Source organism: Cyphellophora attinorum (genome assembly GCF_001299255.1).
Source record: "Cyphellophora attinorum strain CBS 131958 chromosome Unknown Contig6, whole genome shotgun sequence".
Classification (NCBI taxonomy): Eukaryota; Fungi; Ascomycota; class Eurotiomycetes; order Chaetothyriales; family Cyphellophoraceae; genus Cyphellophora; species Cyphellophora attinorum.
In genome coordinates, this window is record NW_017253234.1 from 660,441 (window position 1) to 678,085 (window position 17,645).

The window sequence follows — 17,645 nt, forward strand, 5'->3', positions numbered from 1 at the left end:
CGCAAGGCGTTCATGATGATGCGAAGGCCGCCTGCGATGCCGGCGTATAAGATCGCCCTGAGATACATCGAGCGTCAGACTTCAATAGACAGGGTCAAAAATACTCCAAGAACATTTTCTAGAATTCAGCAATCGCACTCTTTTCATTCAGATCATAGCTAGCCATTTCGTGTCATGTTGAGAAAAAGGAAGAAAAACAAATGCCCGACCCATCCTGCTTGCTGTGGCTCATGATGCGAAATGCCCAATCCGTCACCATGCCTCATAGATCTGTCTGTCTTGATCCTGTGCCTCCTCCAGCTCTCGGCGATGATCCAGGCATGCTCGCTATATGCTTTTATCTCAACAAGTGCTTTTCATACAATCAATCTCATCATGCGAATATCAGAGGCCCACGGAGGATTCCGATTCTTTCACTGGCGGGGAGCAGCTCGAGGAACGCCCTCCGCTCCGAGCAGCTTCCACTCGAAAGCATCGCTCGGTCTTCGTCTATTCTGTCGCTGGTAGTCCATACGATGCCAGCTGTCCATTTCAGCCAGCCGCTCATTCAAGCTTTGTCCATGGGTAGAGATGAACGGATCAGACAAGCTCGGTACATGGCGGGGCACCATCTGGCGTTGACTGCGCTTGTTCGGGTCCAGCTCGAACGGAGAACCCAAGCGCTTCTGGGAGGCGTCTTGCTCTGGCAGTGCTAGCCTTGATGACGAAGCGACAGCCGTGTTACTTGTCCCACTTGCAGTGGCCAGCGCGGTCAGCGAGGCAGGCAGTGCTGGGACAGGTGGGATGCCCACAGCCGTAGGTGACGGCGTCGGTGGGTCGAAGAGGCTCTGGATGCGGTCACGAGCATTGAGCGCACCCAAAGTAGCACCTCGTCCCCTCAAGCGGATGCGGCGTTGACTGATGTCACCAGCGCCAGTGAAGACAAGCTCATGCGGAGTGTTGCTGGGTTCGGGTTGTGGGGCCAGCTCTGGTCCGAGACTAGAACCCCGAGGGCTGAGCTCGTCTTCAAGGTTATGCAGTGCACGTCGCTTGTTGACGTTCGACGAAACATCTGGTTCCGGCTTGAACGGTGAGAGTAGTCGAGACCCTGTAGCATGAATGGTGTCGAACTGGTTCTGGCTAATGCGTCGCCGATGAGGATTGCTGGGCTTCGAGCTGCCGTTCCAGGTCGAGTATGCGAAAGGTGAAGCCAGTCGAGGAATGTTGCCGCCAACACTGAGCTTGCCAGGTTCTTCCTCTTGTATGCCGAGACCAGTCTGTGGCATCTCAGCAGGCTGATTGGGCTGCAAAAGTGGCGTGTTGAAAAAATCCTCGCTCTGGTCCATCATAGGAGAGTCTCCTGTCACAAGTTGGGCAAGAGGTGCGGTCGCACCGCTGGCGACAAGTGAGATGCCAAGCTCTCTAGTAGCATACGCCGAAGCATCTTCTGCCATTGGATGTGACTTGGACCGCGTAAGTCTTGATGGCGGTCGTCTCTGGAACTGCTCTGTGAATGGTGACGGGCTTCTCGATTCGCGCAGTCGCTGATAATGCGCCGAGATAGTGAACTTTTCTTTGCAAAGTTGCTTCAGACGTCTTCGAGTCGCGCTCTCTGACGGCCAAGGCTCTCGGGAATCTTTAGAAGAACCGTTGTGCAAGAAGTCTTCCGGTTCAGGTGTCTTGCTCAATGGTAGACCTCTGGCATCGAGCACACTTCGGACCTTGTAGGGGGTCACGATTGGATGTGCTATCCGCTTGGCTCGAGGCCAGGTCTCCTTTGCTCGCCGTGCCACGCGATGGCATACGCCAGTTGGAGGAATGCTGCCTGGTAGGGTCTTAAAAGGTGTCAGAGCAGGATCAGCTAGGTACATCTGGTAGACGTTGAAGAGGTGATTGTCCATTTCGATGGACCAATCGACTTTCTCTTTGCATCCTGCTGACTTGAGCTTTATTTTTTTGCCTCGGCGAGTTGGAGTGTCTGGCACAAGGAAAATCTTGCCAGGAGAGAAAGGGTCGAGCTCAGTATCCGGGCTGGTGGCACTGCCGTCAAATGATGTAGGGCGAGTATTGAAAGTTTCTCCGGAGGAAGAGACCGAGGAATCGGACCTCAGTGAGCATTCCGAGGTCGAGCGAGGCATATCCCATACTGATAGCTTGTGCTGGGCGGGCGTATTGTTGGTTTGGGCTGGAGGTGTGCGCGGTGGCTGTTCGCGATATGCTGGCAGTTGTAGTCTGTCACTCGGGAATGGGTCTGTGATGGAATGCTGGAATGGTGGACGAGTGACTGAGGTCATGGGCTCAGGCTCAACTGAGGGTACTGGTGTATCTGGGTCGAACGGATCGCTTGAAAGCTGAAATGGCTGTTGCTGCGGCATGGCGCTTGAAGGAACGGGGATCTCTGAAGCAAAGAGCGCAGGCGGTAGCGCGCTATTTTGCGCAGTGAAAGAAGTCATATCAATCGGCCGCCGTCGCACTTTCATAGTAGTGAAGTGCGGCGCAGGTGGCAGTCTGACTTCTGCGAAGGTCTGGTCTGGTGTCTTGGGATCGCTTAGGTCGGTGGGCGCGAAGTTGCGCGGTAATGTGATACTCATAGGTGGCCGCTTGCTCGCGAGAGGCGACTCGAAGAGCGGAGAAGACGACGCCATTTCGGCTGATAGGATGTATGCCGACGGACAGAGTAAATTGATTGTCGGAACGTGGTTGTCGCAAACAGGTTACCGCAGCTAGTGAATTCTCTTCATTCACTTGCTCATACTGAATGCCGTCTGATTGTCTACGGGCCGATGACGAGGTCGTCGAACGCGTCACGCGTGCTTGCGCTTCTAGATGAAAGTCGAGTGAGCTTCAGGTGAGCGAGCGCGACTTCTGCAGTACCGCGACTTGTCAGCTGTCAGGCGTATGTATGCTGCTGCAGGTACGCGACGCTGGACGAGGAAAGAGCCTTGAGCGCTGAGTGGATGCGATTGTCGGAAGGCGCGACGTGGCAACAGGAAGCAGGAAGCACTGTTTGATCGGAAGGGCAGCTATCGATTGTCTAGAAACGTGGTTTGCGCTGCCGGAAAGTCGAGGTGTGTGCAGTTCACTGGTTCAGCTCCTTGCGGTTTCGAGGTTCAGGGACCAAAATCCGAAGGCTGGGAAATTGCCGTGCCCGCTTACTTATCGATATTCGACCTAGTCCCTCGGAAGCCCGTACTGTGATGGATGTGATGTGTAGAATCATGCAGCCAACGACTTTGACGGCTTCAACGGACGGGAAGGCAGTGTTTTTTGTTTGTTGTGAGGGGTTGTCTAATGTTGGAAGGGCGTCTGTGCGTGAGGAATGAGAAGAACTCGAAGTGTGAGGAAGCGGGCGAGGGAGAAGAGGACTCCCTCTGGGTGGAGTTCTCCAGGGCGGTGTCCAAGGCTCTTAGTAGCGACCGTTTAGGCTCTACGCGGTCTCTCGCTTACCAGGTGATCGATAACGGCTCCCTTGCAGTAGGTGAAGGGACTATTGTTTTGGAATATACAATGAAAAGGTGGTGTAGTAGAAAGGGATGGTCAAGCTACGAGAGAAAACTGTCGAGAGAGTGCAGCAGTTGAGGAATCATCAGTATGGTCTCGTGAGCATGTCCCCCGAAACGCGTCTTCACTTCGAGCTGCACCAGTGGGCAGCAACCTTGCAGGCTCCAGATATTTTGTCAAGTTTGTGGAAAAGTCTAGCGTAACCGCGTTTCCATGTCTGCAGCGACCTCTATGGCAGCATCACTCAAGCCATGCGCTGCAGCACAGCATGCTGTGAGTGCTCTTGACCCCAGAGCTTCATCGATTGTTTTGGTTCCATATCCTTACTTGGCCGTGTGAGACATCCGCTGTGGGTATTGTGCCTCCATGCATCGAGCCTGCAGACAGCACCTTACATTGGGTACAAGCAATGAAGAACCGCATCATAAAGTCCCACCACTACGAAGTACGATACTGGGCTCTTGATTCCCGACCTTGATCCATGTTTGTTGATGATCTGACCGATCGATCATGAGCGGCCCAGTTCTTTTGCCACAGTAAAAACCCAGGATCTCAAGGCAGCCCGCCTACATGATCTTCGAACGCCTGTAATGCTGTTCTGGTGCGGTGCAACTCGAGAGTGACATTATCCGCGCAACGTCAGCACCGACGTTGCATGAACACTGCTGATGCGTGCATTAAACGCTGTCCGGGTCGAGGCCAGACTCTCGACCTTTTGGCCGGCGCCTCCAGCTTGCAAAATCGACCCCAGTAAACGCGAACGCGAAACTGTCGCGCAATCCTTGCCTCTAGCACTCTTCTAGAGCCACTCGGACATTTCGTTGCGGGACTATCCGTAGATGGTCTGCCAATCACATCGCGGACGAGAAGCTTGCCACTGGTAGCTGGCAGTGAATACCTCCCTCCTCTTCAGTAGTGACTGCCTCAGACTTTGCCTCGTTCTTCACTTTGTCGACGGGACATAAGTACTTAATAGTGGCCTGGCCCATGCACAACTATCCTCCCTTCTTTCTTTCCTCAAGCCCGACCAGCTCACGGACACACGGCTTGTCCTGCTTGGTAGCACCAGTTGCTGCCTGGTGTGGCGAGTTACTTTGAACATCTACTATCGTGAAAATGCTAGTAACAGCCAAGGACTCACTTTGATTCCAGAAATGTACAGTGCTGAGAGTGCGCATAGACAGTTGAGATAACAATATCATTACAATGTACCTCAAAGATATGCCCGTACCAAAACCGCCGACAGAACGCTACACTCAACCATACACCAAGGCCCTGACCTCAATGCTCTCCCTGCCCTTCGCCCCCTCAGGTGTACGATGGTCAACAAACGCGCTATGAGGCACTCTCTGCCCAACACCTTCCTGTGAGTCGAAGCACTTCAAGAACAACCTCTCGTCATTCTGCATGCCAGACCAGTAGTAGAACTTCTGGCTGGGCTGATACCGCACACCCGCAGTCTCACCAGTCCGATGAGGATAACGGTGCTCAACTGGCACAAGGTCGTTGTCATCAACGGTCTCAGCGCTAGCAAAGGTAAGCGGTGAAGCCTGCACTGGTCCATTTAGTGGCCGCCAGACATTAATGATCCGATAACGTCCCTTCAGCAACTCGTCCGCTTGCTCTGGATCGTGCAGCTTGACTCGCCATTCTGTTGATCGAGCAGTCTGGTCGACATGCACTCTCGTGACCGGCGCTCGTGGTGCGTCTGGGTTGCTTCGTCGGATAGTGTGGTCGAAGAGTGTGACTTTATGTGAGCCAGGCACATTGTCGAGCAAGAACTGAACAACTTCAGGGTAGAAAGTAGACTTCACTTTCTCATCATCTGCCCAGTCGTCATAGGTCATCTCAGACTTGACGTTCTGGAAAAGTTCGAAAGCGTCTTTGTCGAGGTTGAAGTCAGACTCTCGTCCGCGCGCATCGTTTAGCTCGACGTCCGCAGTGGTCATCCCGAAATTTCTCTGTGGGATGCCTTCCTGAGGCTCGACGTAGTTGTGTGGTTTCGATCCATCTTCGGGGTCTTTGAAGAAGTTCAGTGGTGTTGTTACTCGTCCTCTGGGGACGTATGTCGAGTCGTGCTCTGATACGAGCTTCGTAGTGGTGGTTTGGGTCTGGGTGGCGGACATGGCGGCTGTTTCTCTGCTGCTGTGGAGGTCGTCAAATTGTTGGACAGATATTGGTGCGATTCAAGCTATTCTTTACGTACGCTGGGAACTATATAGGAACTGGGAGGCGTCCAAACTGTTATATACTCTCCCCGTCATCACGCCATCGTCGCATTATTAGAAATCATCAAATCAACGTCATGCCCCCATTGCCGAGGCCTTCAAGTTGTTCTCGAAGCGGCCATCTCCCCGCCCCGCAAATCTCGCAGTCTTCCTAGAAGCCCAAAGCCAATCGAAGAATTGGCTCGCTACTCGCGTCTCCGTGGCGATTAGTAAATCAATGGATACCTTCAACGAGGCGTATACGTATGAATTTCCTTCCACAGACATGTCTCTGGGCGCAGTCACACATGGGTCATGTTGAGCGTCTAAGTTGCCTCTCTGTGACTCGCGGCGCCACTTCTCCTCAACTGTGATTCGTGGATAAGAATATCCGATCATGGTCCGAATTAATCATTTCCAAAAGTTGTCATCCTCATGCGCACTGGATTCCTTCCAACCCAAATCCGCATCTGCAGCAACTTCTGGTGAACTACATGCCTCACCTCGATGCGGCAGCAGGGCCTACAACTCGGCCGACAGCTGCACAATCATTCGACAGCGCTGCACCATCGTAGCACTGTTCTTCCGTTTACCACTAACCTAGCCGCTAGAAAGTGTCGGCCTTTACGTGCGCAGTCCACCACCACCAGCAGAAAGATGTCAAAAGCCTCCGACACCGCGGCTGCGAAGGCGCCCGAATTATCTATCGCCCCTTCGCCAGCCGACTACGCCTCCCTTTCCCCTTCAGACCTAATCGCCCGCATCCACTCTCTCGAATCCCAACTCGCCGCCCTCCGATCCTCTTCCGCTGCTCGCCCTGCCTCTCCAAGCCCGTCTCCCCGTCCATCCAAGAAGAGGACTCCCAAACCCTTCAACCCCTCGCTCCACAGCACCCGGCCCATCGCGCTCAAATTCTCGTACATCGGCCAGCACTACAACGGCTACGAGCACGCCAACGGCACTGTCACGCCCAAACCCACCATTGAGGAGGTGCTCTGGCTGGCGTTGCGGAAGGCTAGACTTATAAGTCCGGTGCTCGGCGAGGGCGCAGATCAGGGAGTCGATGTGGTTTGGGGTGAGGAGGTGCGAAGGGCTCGGTGGCGGAGTGCGGAGGAGGGGGCTGCAGGAGAGGGAAAGATGAGGCTGGAGGTGAATTGGGATGGGTGTGGGTATAGTAAGGCCGGGAGGACGGATCGCGGAGTGAGTGCATTCGGGCAGGTTATTGGGGTGAGGGTGCGGAGTAAGCGGAAAGTCGCGCCGGTGAGGTTAGAGAAGAGAGAAGGGGAAGAAGTGGTGGCGGGCTCACGCAAGAGAAATGGAGATGGCGAGGGTGGAAATGGTGGTACAGAGGAACTTTCTACACAAAGTAATGATGATCCCACTGTTTCCTCCTCGCCTGCTCTTGCTCCTTCTGATCCACCCCCTCCTCCTCCTGATGCTCCACACGGTCAACACCAAGCTTTGGACATTTTCGACCCGATAGCTGACGAGCTCCCCTACATCTCCATCCTCAATGCCATCCTCCCGCCCTCAATCCGCATCCTCGCATGGTGCCCCAACCCACCTCCCGACTTCGACGCCCGCTTCTCCTGCCAGGAACGACAATACAAATACTTCTTCACCAATCCAGCCTTTCTGCCCACGCCTGGACCAATAGGCATGCGGAGGGCAGACGGCCAGCCGGCGTTGGTGAGAGAAGGGTGGCTGGATTTTGAGGCGATGCGGCTAGCGGCGAAGAAGCTGATGGGCTTGCATGATTATCGGAACTTTTGCAAGCTGGATGCCAGTAAGCAGATGAAGGATTGTGTGAGGAGGATTAATTGGGCGGATGTCGAGGAGTGGAAGGGGGCGGGGAAGGAGGTGGTGAGGGGTGCGGCGTTGAGTATCGATGGGACCGATCAGGGCACGAAGGAGGTAGTTGGTGTGTCGGGACCCAAGGTCTACTGCTTCTCTGTCCATGGCAGCGCATTCTTGTGGCATCAGGTCAGGTGCATGGTCGCCATTCTGTTCCTGGTCGGGCATGGATTGGAGCAGCCGGGTATAGTTGACGAATTGCTCAATATCGACAAGAATCCGGGGAAGCCAGTGTATGAGATGGCAGATGATGGGCCGCTGGTCTTGTGGGACTGCGTATACGACAAGCCCGACCAGGACGACAGTAGCAAGCTGAACTGGATCTATGCTGGTGACGCGGCCACGATACCTTCTCTGACGACCAAGAATGACGGCAAATTCGGTCTCGGAGGACTTGCTGACACATTGTGGACGCAATGGCGCAAGACGAAGCTGGAAGAAACTGTGACGGCTGGTCTCTTGGATCTGGCTTTAAGGCAAGGCGATGGCTCGGCACTCGAGCGTGGTGGTTTCCGTGAGCCTGCATCTTCACAGCGAAGTGCGAAGGTATTCGACGGCGGAGATAATGCTCGGATTGTGGGTAAATACACTCCCGTGATGAAGAAGGCCAGGACCGAGAGTCTCGAAGCACAGAATGCCAAGTATCTGGCTGGTCGTGGGGCTCGAAGAGCAGACAGGACACCGGCTTCTGGCGACGACTGAGCATGTTTGGCATGGGTTCTGGTTGAATGAGCACATTGCTGCTTGTCACCCAGGTTTGGTCGCGTGAGCATACAAGCATGCTCTTGCACCACGCCAAACCTTCTGCAGTACATCTAGACGTGGAAGCAGACTTGGGAATACAACGACCACCTCTGAGGCTCCCTCGACGATGATGGCGAGGTAGAACTTGACCTCGAATCCCTTGAAGGCCTCATGGATGACAATATCTTGAATCCTGGTAGTTGAGATGAAGGTCGTGGTTGGCCCAACGAAGAAGTACGGCGAGCTTGTCGACGTCTGAATACCCATGCCTTGCAGAACGAGCAGCGACTCTTCCTTGTATGGGCGACGAAGGCAGAGCCAGAAGGTCAAGGCGATGCTGACCGCCAACATCCACCATTCCGCTTTTGCGGCAATTGCTGCGAGGATGCCATCAATTACTGTGACTCGTAAGAACAATTCGAGGTAGACATTATCGTTTGTGAGATGGCCAGTGGATCGAAGCCTCAGGATTACTACGAGCAACGCGTGGTAGCACACTGTGACGCGGACAGCATAGCCAATAATGGCAAGCACGCCGGAGGAAGGCCGCCTGCTTGAGACCACGAATTCTGTAGCAGTCGAGGAAGGCGCTTCGACGGATAGATGTGATTTCATCGGCAGAGCTCAACCCGTCAGAGCATCGCCTGCCGCAGCACCATCGGAACGTAGAGATTGATTTGACACAAACCTCACTTTCTTCTGAGAATCTCAGTTTCATCGTCGAGGTTGGAACTCGACGCGCGCCAAGGAAACCAAAAAGTGGGTCTTGGTGCTGCGGTTGGTCGTTGTGCAAACCAAAGTATTCAGGTACCTAACAAACACTTCCTCTCATCCAAATCTACTGCGCTGTTTCCTTCCTGTACCTCGATTCGCAATCAAATATCATATTGGAAGAACTCCTGCTCTCTTCCGGAGACGGCTGCCCTGAGCAGATTCCAGCCCATCGAAAGAAAAGGCTCGACTTTCATCCCATCACCCTACCATCCTACAAACACAGCCTCACACACCCACAATGTCAGAAGTAGCGCCCGCCAGAACGGGTGGCTCAAGAGGCAGAGGTGGATCTCGAGGCGGCCGAGGCGGCTACAGAGGTGGCAGAACTTCTTCTCGGACTCAGAAAGATGACCAGGAGAACCTACCAGTGAGCCTCGAGGATCAAGGAGAGGTCGGCGAGCTCAAGCGCAAATTCGGCGACAAAATCCCTTTCTTGCGAGAAATCTGCCCTGGATGGAGCGATGAAGACTTAGTCTTTGCACTTGAAGAGACCAAAGGCGACGTTGAAGCTGCTGTCGACCGAATTTCATCTGGTATGTTCGACAAACCTGATTCGCTTGCTGAAAGCATTTGGCTGACTAGACTCCAGGCACAATTTCACAATGGGGTGAGGTCAAGAAGAAGCAGCCAAAGGCGAAAGATGCAGCTGTTTCTGGGGATGGAAGCTCTTCTCGAGGTCGTGGTCGCGGTGGACTCGAGACCAGAGGCCGCGGACGTGGCACCGAGCGTGGCGGCCGTGGCGGACGAGGTGCCAGAACTGCCTCCCAAGCCAACGGTACCAAGCAAGTCACAAAATCGGACGACTGGGAGGTAGTGCCTCCAACGAGCGAGATCCAAGCAGAAGCTGCCGGCGCATGGGACAAACCGACCAACGGAGATACTGCTACCCACACCGAATCGGCTGCGCCCGTCGAAGAAAAGAAATCAGCTGCACCAGCTTCATCGGCCAAAGCAGGCGGGTGGGCTAGCCTGTTCGCAAAGCCGCCGCCAGCACCGAAGCCTGTCCCAACCGCTCAACCCGAATCGCTCCCTGCTCCCACAATAGCTGCTCCTGTCGAAGATCATGCTCAGGAGCTGCCGCCTCCCATCGAACCTCAAGTTGTCGAAGACTCGCCCTCCGAACTTCCCTCTGCTCCGCATTCCGAAGGTCCGAATGATCTGCCTCCTAGTAATGATGAGCTGACGGAAAATAATTTGGAACAACTGCCTGATGTGTCGCATCCTCCTGCTTCGCAGACAGTAGCTAGTACCACTGCTAGCACGCAAAACCCATTGGATCAGGCTGCATCGGCTGCAAAGGCCCCTGTCAGACCCGCATCCGGCTATGCTGCGACTGCCCTAAAAGCCACCGCCGCTGGTCGATCGGCAAGCTTCATGAGGAAGGTCAAAGAACAACAAGAGGCAGTCGTAATGCCAGGGCATCATGCAGTCGAGAAGACTGCTGTACAATTTGGCAAGATGGGCTTGAATGGCGATGGGGACGACTTTGACGAAGATCGTGAGGAGCCAGAGACTCGAACTCCACTTCCGGATGACTCTCCAGTTGCACCTCGAGCTTCGCTCCCTCCTGGTCTGCCAGAAGCGCAACAGCAACAGCAACAAGCTGCGCCTGCTGAGATCCAAGCTCCCACCGAGCCTCAGGCACAGCGTCAAGCTCCTGGCCTACCTCCAGCGCCTCAACAAGCCCATCAGTCTACACAGCAGGCTGCTTCCGGCTTCGGCGACCCATATAGATATGGACAAGGCGCAAAGACCTACGATCCTTTCGGTCAACCTGCTTCCCAGCAAGCACCACCTGCTGCGCAGGAACCATTCGCATCGCAAGTCCCAGGTCAGCAACAGACTGCTGGCCAGCAGAACATGAGCGGCTACTACGACCGCGAAGCTTATGCTCAATACTATGGTTACGGCCAACATCATGATGGCCAACGCGCGGCAAGCGGTTTTGGCGGTACGTCTGCTCAAGATATTCAGTCTCAGTATGCGACAGCCGGTCCACAGCGTGGATACAGCCAACACGAAGGGCAGAACAGTGGCAGTAACACTCCTGCTCCAACTGGCCCAAGCCAGCAATCTCAAGCGTCTCAACAGCAACAGCACATGGGTGCTGGCCAACATCAGGGCTACCCTTACGGCTACCCGAGCAGCTATGGACAACAGTATCCTCAGTACTCTCAACAGCAGTACATGAATCAGATGTCCCATCAGCATCGCTATGGCGCCAATCGTCCCATGTTTGACGATGCTCGTCGTCAAGGAGGACAACAACAACAACAACAGGAAGACTACTATGGCAACCAGTACGCGTACGGCAAGAACCAGCACTATGGTGGCGGCCAGTACAATTCTAGCATGTACGGCCAGCCCCAGCAGCAGTACTCCTACGACCACGCCAGCAGCGCCTCCAACATGGGAAGCTATGGAGGTCGTGGTGATAATGGCTACGGTCGCAGCGGCTCCACCCAGCCTTCTGAGCAGCAGACAGCTGCCACTAGTGGTAGCTTCAGCGCTGCGCAAGACCCATTCGCACGCGGTTCTTCCGGCTTCGGTCACAGCCAAGCTCTGGGTCAGCATGGCGGCAGTCACCAAGGCAGCGAAGACGCATTGAAAGCATCTGGTCCAAGCCCTGCCCTTCAGAGTGGACGCCCAGGCTCTACCACGAACGCCAGTCAAGGTCAGCAGAGTGGTCTCGGTCAGCAGCAGTCTCAGCAGGGTTTCGGCGCGTATCCACAGTATGGAGGCGGGTTCGGCAACTTTGGTGGACAGCAACAGGGAGGTGGCCATCAAGCCAGCCAGTATGGCGGTTACGGCTCGAGTGCATTCGGAAACACTTATGCTGGTTATGGCGGGTCTGGACGTGGATGGAATAACGCCCACTAGTCAAATTGGATATTTGACAGCCCATGGGATCGGCGAATCTCGTCTCTGAGTATGGCTTTTCGGGCAGGGGACCTTTGTGGGTGCAGTTGCGACGGCTCAGCTGGGGGCGCCTCCTCGTCTTCGGGATTGAAGATGTCGAGATGAAAAAGTCCTAGCAAACTTTTTGACTGTACTTGTACACCAACTGCGCGTGCGCAAAAGAACTAAGGATATCTCGTGGCTTCGAGTTGCCTCTTCGATAGCAGAATGATGAGTGTCTTTCTCTATCGAAATTACTCCCTTCTCCCGTGTCTTCTTGAACAGAGTCATATTCCGTCTCTCTTTGCTGCTGATCAATAACAACTATGCTTGGTCATACATCACCAAGGAGGACTCCCTCAGCATGACGTACGTCATTGAAGGGCGACAACTGTGGTCCGGAGATTGTGGACCCAGAACCATGCGCACCGAGAGCAGCCTGCCGGCATCACCTCGAATATTGAACAGCAAGAAGAAGGTCCAGCAACGCAGAGAGGTCGACCGGTTGACTGGGGTCGTCCGTGTCATCCGGTCTCAGGTAGAGGCCGACCAACGCCGGTTGACAAGACCTCCGGACACCATGGGCCGTAGACCTGCTCTCCGTGGTATCGCCAAGTGGCCTCCATCCCTACAGCCTATTCAGCTCCGCTCATCGTTGTCTACGTCAAAGGTGTAAGAGGAACAGCGCAGCTGTATCAAGGCAATCTTGTCATCCGGTCTCACCCAAGCTCTACTGACGCCGGTTGACAAGATGGGCAATTGTGGAAGGTGCTCGGTGACCCACCTGCCGCTCGGGACATTGTCAAACTCGATCGATAGGAAGGAGCGATCTTGGGGTGCTCCTACTGTCATTTCGCACTTGCAAGTTGGGAGAGGAAGGCGCGAGTGATGTGGTCATGTCATCCGGTCCCTGAGTTTGCTTGTCATCTGGTTTCCTGAATATATCTCGATGAAAGGGTACTTCTGAACATGACTTGTTCGTTTCCGACAGAGTGATGTTGTATCAAGTGAGCACTCCATCTTTGGCGAGCCACTGGGTGCCACCATCTTCCTTGAGCCACACCTCACGGTCATCAGCGCTGCAGGCGGACGTGGCAGAATACGCCAAGCCTTCATACAAATTGACCCGATCTTTGATCAACCACCACGCCACCATCTTCCACCGCTATTGACCGCCCCTACTTGGTCATGCCATACTCGGTATCACCAACGGATTCGTCCCCATTTCGGATCCAAAAGTGCCCAATTGACAGAGTCGAATTTAGTTGTCGCGAACAACGATTTCAGAGATTCGCCCGGCCCCACTGGCGTAATGCCTCCCGAGACTCGAGACCACGCACGAATGTGAAGTCTGCTCCGTGCCCCGCGTTTGTTGGCATTTCCGAGGCCGGGCAGGTGAGTATTGAGACATCGACGGTTTGCACTGCGAGAAAACTTGCCCTCGTGCAGGTCTTGGCATTCGGATGAAGGGACTACCCCCAACGACATCAGTCGACTTTGTCGCAAGGGGTAGATGGTGACCTGAGAGGACGCGCAGGATAAGCAGAAGGCATATTATGAAGTAGCAGGAAGCGGATGGAAGTACTTGTAGTTGGCTGGAGGAGCGAACTCGAAGTTGCCCTCCAGTAGACTTCGTCATTGCATTTCGTAAGGCTGACTTCCTCCATAACGACTTCGCGTCCCTTCGGAAGATCCCTCCATTTCGCCACGTCCGGATCTGCCTTCGCTGTGGATCTCATGCACACTGTTCGCACCCTGCATCTCCTGTGGATGTTTGTCATCAGACATCTGGTGCATCTCTCGCCACCCTCCTGCCTTTGTCGCTGTCGCAGGCAGCTCGCTCGGCGGCCCAGTACGCCTCTTGCGTCTCCGAAGCAGAAAAAAGGCTGTGACGCCGAGTATGGCCAGGATGACTATTGTCACGCTGACGCCTATGCCGACCTTTGCGCCAGAGCTGAGACCTGCGCTGGAAGAAGAAGCAGGCTGGCCCGTCGATGACGAGTCCGTAGCATTGAGATAGCTCGGTCTTGCGTCTTCAATGCGCGGGTCCAGCGCTGTATCGATCACATGGAACACCCCCGTAGAAATGAGGTAGTCGGAGTCCACAATCATCGCATCATTGACATATCTCGTACCATTCGGCGCAACATAGAACGTCAAATTCTTCCCATTGACAGTCGTGACTTCTCTGCGATCGGTAAAGTTGTAGCTGAACAGAACTTGGCCTTTGATGAAGTGGTACTCTTGGATGGCGAAGCTCTCTGCGTCGGTGGAGGGGAAGGCGCCTTTGGCTGCTTTCGGTGCGAACCTGCGGGAGCTGTCAGCACAGAGGGCGCCCTGTCAAGGCACGCACTCACATGGTCCAGTCCGACTCCAAACCGAGGAATCCCACAAGTTTCTGGTCGACGGGCTGGGTAAGCTGTAGGGCGGCTACATCGTTCAATCCCACGTCCGTGACTGTGGTAACTTCGGCAATAGGTATCCGGAAGACCTCGTTAACGATGTGGACGATTCCGACGACAGAGATATTGTCGGCTGTGTATGCAATGTCCTATTGAACCGGGATCAGTCTGTGCATGTAGAGTCTTCCCGAACATATTCTCCGTACCGCAGTCACAAGTCCAGAGCGCTCTTTGAGCCCAGTCTCGAAGACGACATTCCCTTCAGCAGGGTATGCCCCCAGATGCAATCCACCTGTTACGTTCGCAAACTGGCCTGGACCAAGAAGTGTGGGGAGGAATTTGACGTCTTCTTTTAGGACCACCGAAGGATAGACACCTTTGACGATGTGGTAGGACAGTAGTGACTCGAGGAATGCTGTATCGTTGGCAGAGTGCCCATCGTCACCAGAGTACTTCGACCATGCTTCGTTGGACGGCGCAAGGACTGTGCCGCGTGTTAGTCGATCCAGAGCAAGTAAATAAGTTGGTACGCCTACTGGTAACGTTCGCGTTCGCCAACGTCGAGAACAGCGCCGGATATGCGTTCAGATGAGTGGTGAATTGTGTCAGTTGAGCTTGATTGCTGAGTACGGTGGTGAGGTTCCACGTCTGATTGAAGTTGAGCTCCTGCGCTGAGCACAGCGCCGCGAGACAAGCAGCAAAGCAAGCAACATAGAGAAGCATCCTGCCTATTTGTGGATGCCTTCAGGTCTTCAACATCGCAGCAAGACGGCGAGTTGAAGGGCAGACATTCGTTGCGCACGCAGAACTCTAGAACACGAAAAGAAAACGACAACTTGACCTGGAGGTGGAGAGATTCATGATTGCCGACGATCAGGGACAGGGCCTGCCTGGCTGCGTCGATGGAGTGTCGTCGACAGCATCTGGGGGCCTAAACATAGGTCTCTGAGTTGCACGATCTGTGCAGCCATGGTTGTCAATCTCGAAGTCCTCCATGGGAGATTGGGCGTGCACTCAAGGACCACATCGTGTTCCGACCATTCGACCCTGGTAGAATTTTAGCTGCATCGGTCAAACGCCTTGGCGAGAGGCCTGATTTCGAGAAATCGCTTCACGCTTAGGACAAGTGTAGGAGTCATTTATGCCCTGATGAGGTTCGTCGTGGGCATCCAGATGCACCATCAGTGATTTCAAAGGAACAGCAAAACTGATACTCAGGAAGGATCTTACGAAAGCTTCAGTATCAAGGCTGCTTGCATGATTGACTCCAACATCTTATCCCCGGACAAATCCGTGAGAGAGTGAGTACAAGGCGACGAGGCGACAGCTTGACAGACTACATCAGGGGCCACAGCCTCTTTGGAACGAGAATGTATCTTAATATGTCATTGAACGCGTATCTCTTGAGTACGTAAAGCCTCAGACTTTCTCTCCATCACTCCTTGCCGCAAGTTCAGCCTGCTCTTTCTGTTTCCGCTTCTCCCTCTTCCGCTGGTCCACGGCCCTCCGCCAACCTTCTCCCCAGACAGTAGTTGCCCATACACTGGCAGCACTGACCACCAGGAACCCAGCGCTGATAGTTGAAAACCACCCCACTCCGATGCTTTCCACTGCCGGCAACACTACCGCCGAGCCAGCCGCCGCAAAGATGTATCTAAACATGTAGTTTCCTGCGACCACTTCCGCCGAGAGACCTTTGGCTTGCATTACGTCGAGGCAGTAGGTGTTAAGACTCGGGAAGCAGAACAATTGAGCGACTCCTTGCACAAACATAGCCGCCACTGGCAGGGGAATGCCACCGACCGCCTTTTCCACGCCCCAGCCGTAAATCAACATGCAAGCCGGGATGGCGATGCCCATGAATGCCCAACAGCTTCTCAGGCGATCTTCAGGCACGCGTCGACCTTTCAGCTTGATGTGCTTTTTGACGATGAAGTCGGCCCAGCGACCGCCGAAGAATGTTCCCAAAAGGTACCCGCAACCTGGCGCGATGTAGAACAGGCCAGATTGAATCGGCGAAGTGAGATGGAATCGGGGGTTGAGGACGTATCGTATAGGCGTCAACAGAGAGTACATGTTCCAGACAAGACTGCTGGAAGCAATGCCAACAATGAATAGGTTGGGGTACGTGAAGAGCATCACAGCGACGCGGAAGGGCGAAGTCCAATGTGCAATCCGCTTCAGTCGCTGGACGCGAGGAAGTTCACTGAGCTCCTCAATCTTCTTTACTGGAATCGTTTCCGGAAGGAAGAAGATGACCAGGATCGTTGCAAATGCTCCCAAAGCAGTCTGGAGCCAGAAGATGACTCTCCAGCTTCGAAATGTTACGATGATGCCACCAGTAAACGGACCGACTGTTGGACCAATCAAGGTTCCGCTGAGGAATAATCCAAGTGCCGTCCCCCTTTCGACGGGTGTGTATATGTCGCTGATACAAGCCGACCCAATGATGAGAAAGCTTGTACCTTGATAAGCTGTCAACATCCGGAATATGAAGAAGGACGCCAGATTCGGCGCAACGGCTGTTGCGATACTGAAAGCGGTGAACAGCACGGCTGAGATGATCGCCGGCCACCTTCGCCCATATATGCTGGAGATTGGGCCCCAAAATGCCGGACTCAGCCCCATGAAAATCATGTAGAGCGCATTGCTCAAGTTAATGATCGAGCCAGAGGTCTTGTAAGTCTCTGCTACTTCTGGAATGGCGGCCAGGATAGCTGTCGAGCTGATTGGAGCAAGGAAGCCGCACAGGGACAGGATGGCAGTAATAGCGTGCTTCCGCCTCGTGGAGAACCTCTCATACTGCGCAGCGTTGATCTCGACATGAGTGGTTGATGTCGTTACGGTAGGACATATTGCCATGTCATGATGGGATGAGATGTGCGACCGGACACTACTGAGCGGTGGCCTTTGGTCATGGTCATTGTCGTCTGCCGTGGCGCAGCGCTCAAGTGTGCTTTGGAGACCGAGTTGCTTCTGGCGTTGCTGTTCAGCGGCTTGGTGTGCTGCTCGGGTCTCGTTGCTGTCCTCGTGGGTGTGGTGCTCCGTCATGGTGATTTGGTCTCATGCGTCAGACGATACGGTGTTTCGGTAGCTCACGCGAGGATCTGATAGACGTTGAACGGCAAGTGGCATCTGCCGGCTTGGTAGCAGTAGAGCTTCTTAACGAAAGTACAGCGGCGCAATCAGATCCACAACAGCAGGAATAATGGCAAACATATACACAATGAAGGAAGTTTGAAAATACCTCATGAGGATGCATTCTAACGTTTGACCGCCCATCTCC

At 54.2% G+C, this 17,645-nt stretch overlaps 7 protein-coding genes across 7 annotated transcripts; 2 read left to right on the forward strand and 5 right to left on the reverse strand.

The window, feature by feature from the left end:
• Positions 1-413: 413 nt before the first annotated feature.
• On the reverse strand, positions 414-2,624 carry AB675_1970 (uncharacterized protein; the record flags this gene model as incomplete). The annotated part of the gene is made up of 1 exon (XM_018141901.1): positions 414-2,624. The coding sequence occupies one exon, from the start codon at positions 2,622-2,624 to the stop codon at positions 414-416; it is 2,211 nt and encodes a 736-aa protein (XP_018003031.1).
• Positions 2,625-4,736: 2,112 nt separating this feature from the next.
• AB675_1971 (uncharacterized protein) lies at positions 4,737-5,606 on the reverse strand (the record flags this gene model as incomplete). Its single annotated transcript, XM_018141902.1, has 1 exon — positions 4,737-5,606. One exon carries the CDS (start codon positions 5,604-5,606, stop codon positions 4,737-4,739), a length of 870 nt encoding a protein of 289 aa, XP_018002941.1.
• A 738-nt stretch (positions 5,607-6,344) lies between these two features.
• Positions 6,345-8,243, forward strand: AB675_1972 (putative tRNA pseudouridine synthase C25B8.05; the record flags this gene model as incomplete). Its single annotated transcript, XM_018141903.1, has 1 exon — positions 6,345-8,243. One exon carries the CDS (start codon positions 6,345-6,347, stop codon positions 8,241-8,243), a length of 1,899 nt encoding a protein of 632 aa, XP_018002954.1.
• A 45-nt stretch (positions 8,244-8,288) lies between these two features.
• Positions 8,289-8,900, reverse strand: AB675_1973 (Phosphatidylinositol N-acetylglucosaminyltransferase subunit gpi15; the record flags this gene model as incomplete). The annotated part of the gene is made up of 1 exon (XM_018141904.1): positions 8,289-8,900. The coding sequence occupies one exon, from the start codon at positions 8,898-8,900 to the stop codon at positions 8,289-8,291; it is 612 nt and encodes a 203-aa protein (XP_018002888.1).
• Positions 8,901-9,297: 397 nt separating this feature from the next.
• AB675_1974 (uncharacterized protein) lies at positions 9,298-11,939 on the forward strand (the record flags this gene model as incomplete). Its single annotated transcript, XM_018141905.1, has 2 exons — positions 9,298-9,592; positions 9,649-11,939. 2 exons carry the CDS (start codon positions 9,298-9,300, stop codon positions 11,937-11,939), a joined length of 2,586 nt encoding a protein of 861 aa, XP_018002786.1.
• A 1,653-nt stretch (positions 11,940-13,592) lies between these two features.
• AB675_1975 (uncharacterized protein) lies at positions 13,593-15,082 on the reverse strand (the record flags this gene model as incomplete). Its single annotated transcript, XM_018141906.1, has 4 exons — positions 13,593-14,265; positions 14,315-14,508; positions 14,566-14,843; positions 14,896-15,082. 4 exons carry the CDS (start codon positions 15,080-15,082, stop codon positions 13,593-13,595), a joined length of 1,332 nt encoding a protein of 443 aa, XP_018003084.1.
• A 696-nt stretch (positions 15,083-15,778) lies between these two features.
• Positions 15,779-17,410, reverse strand: AB675_1976 (putative transporter; the record flags this gene model as incomplete). Its single annotated transcript, XM_018141907.1, has 1 exon — positions 15,779-17,410. The coding sequence occupies one exon, from the start codon at positions 17,408-17,410 to the stop codon at positions 15,779-15,781; it is 1,632 nt and encodes a 543-aa protein (XP_018002618.1).
• Between the last annotated feature and the right edge of the window lie 235 nt (positions 17,411-17,645).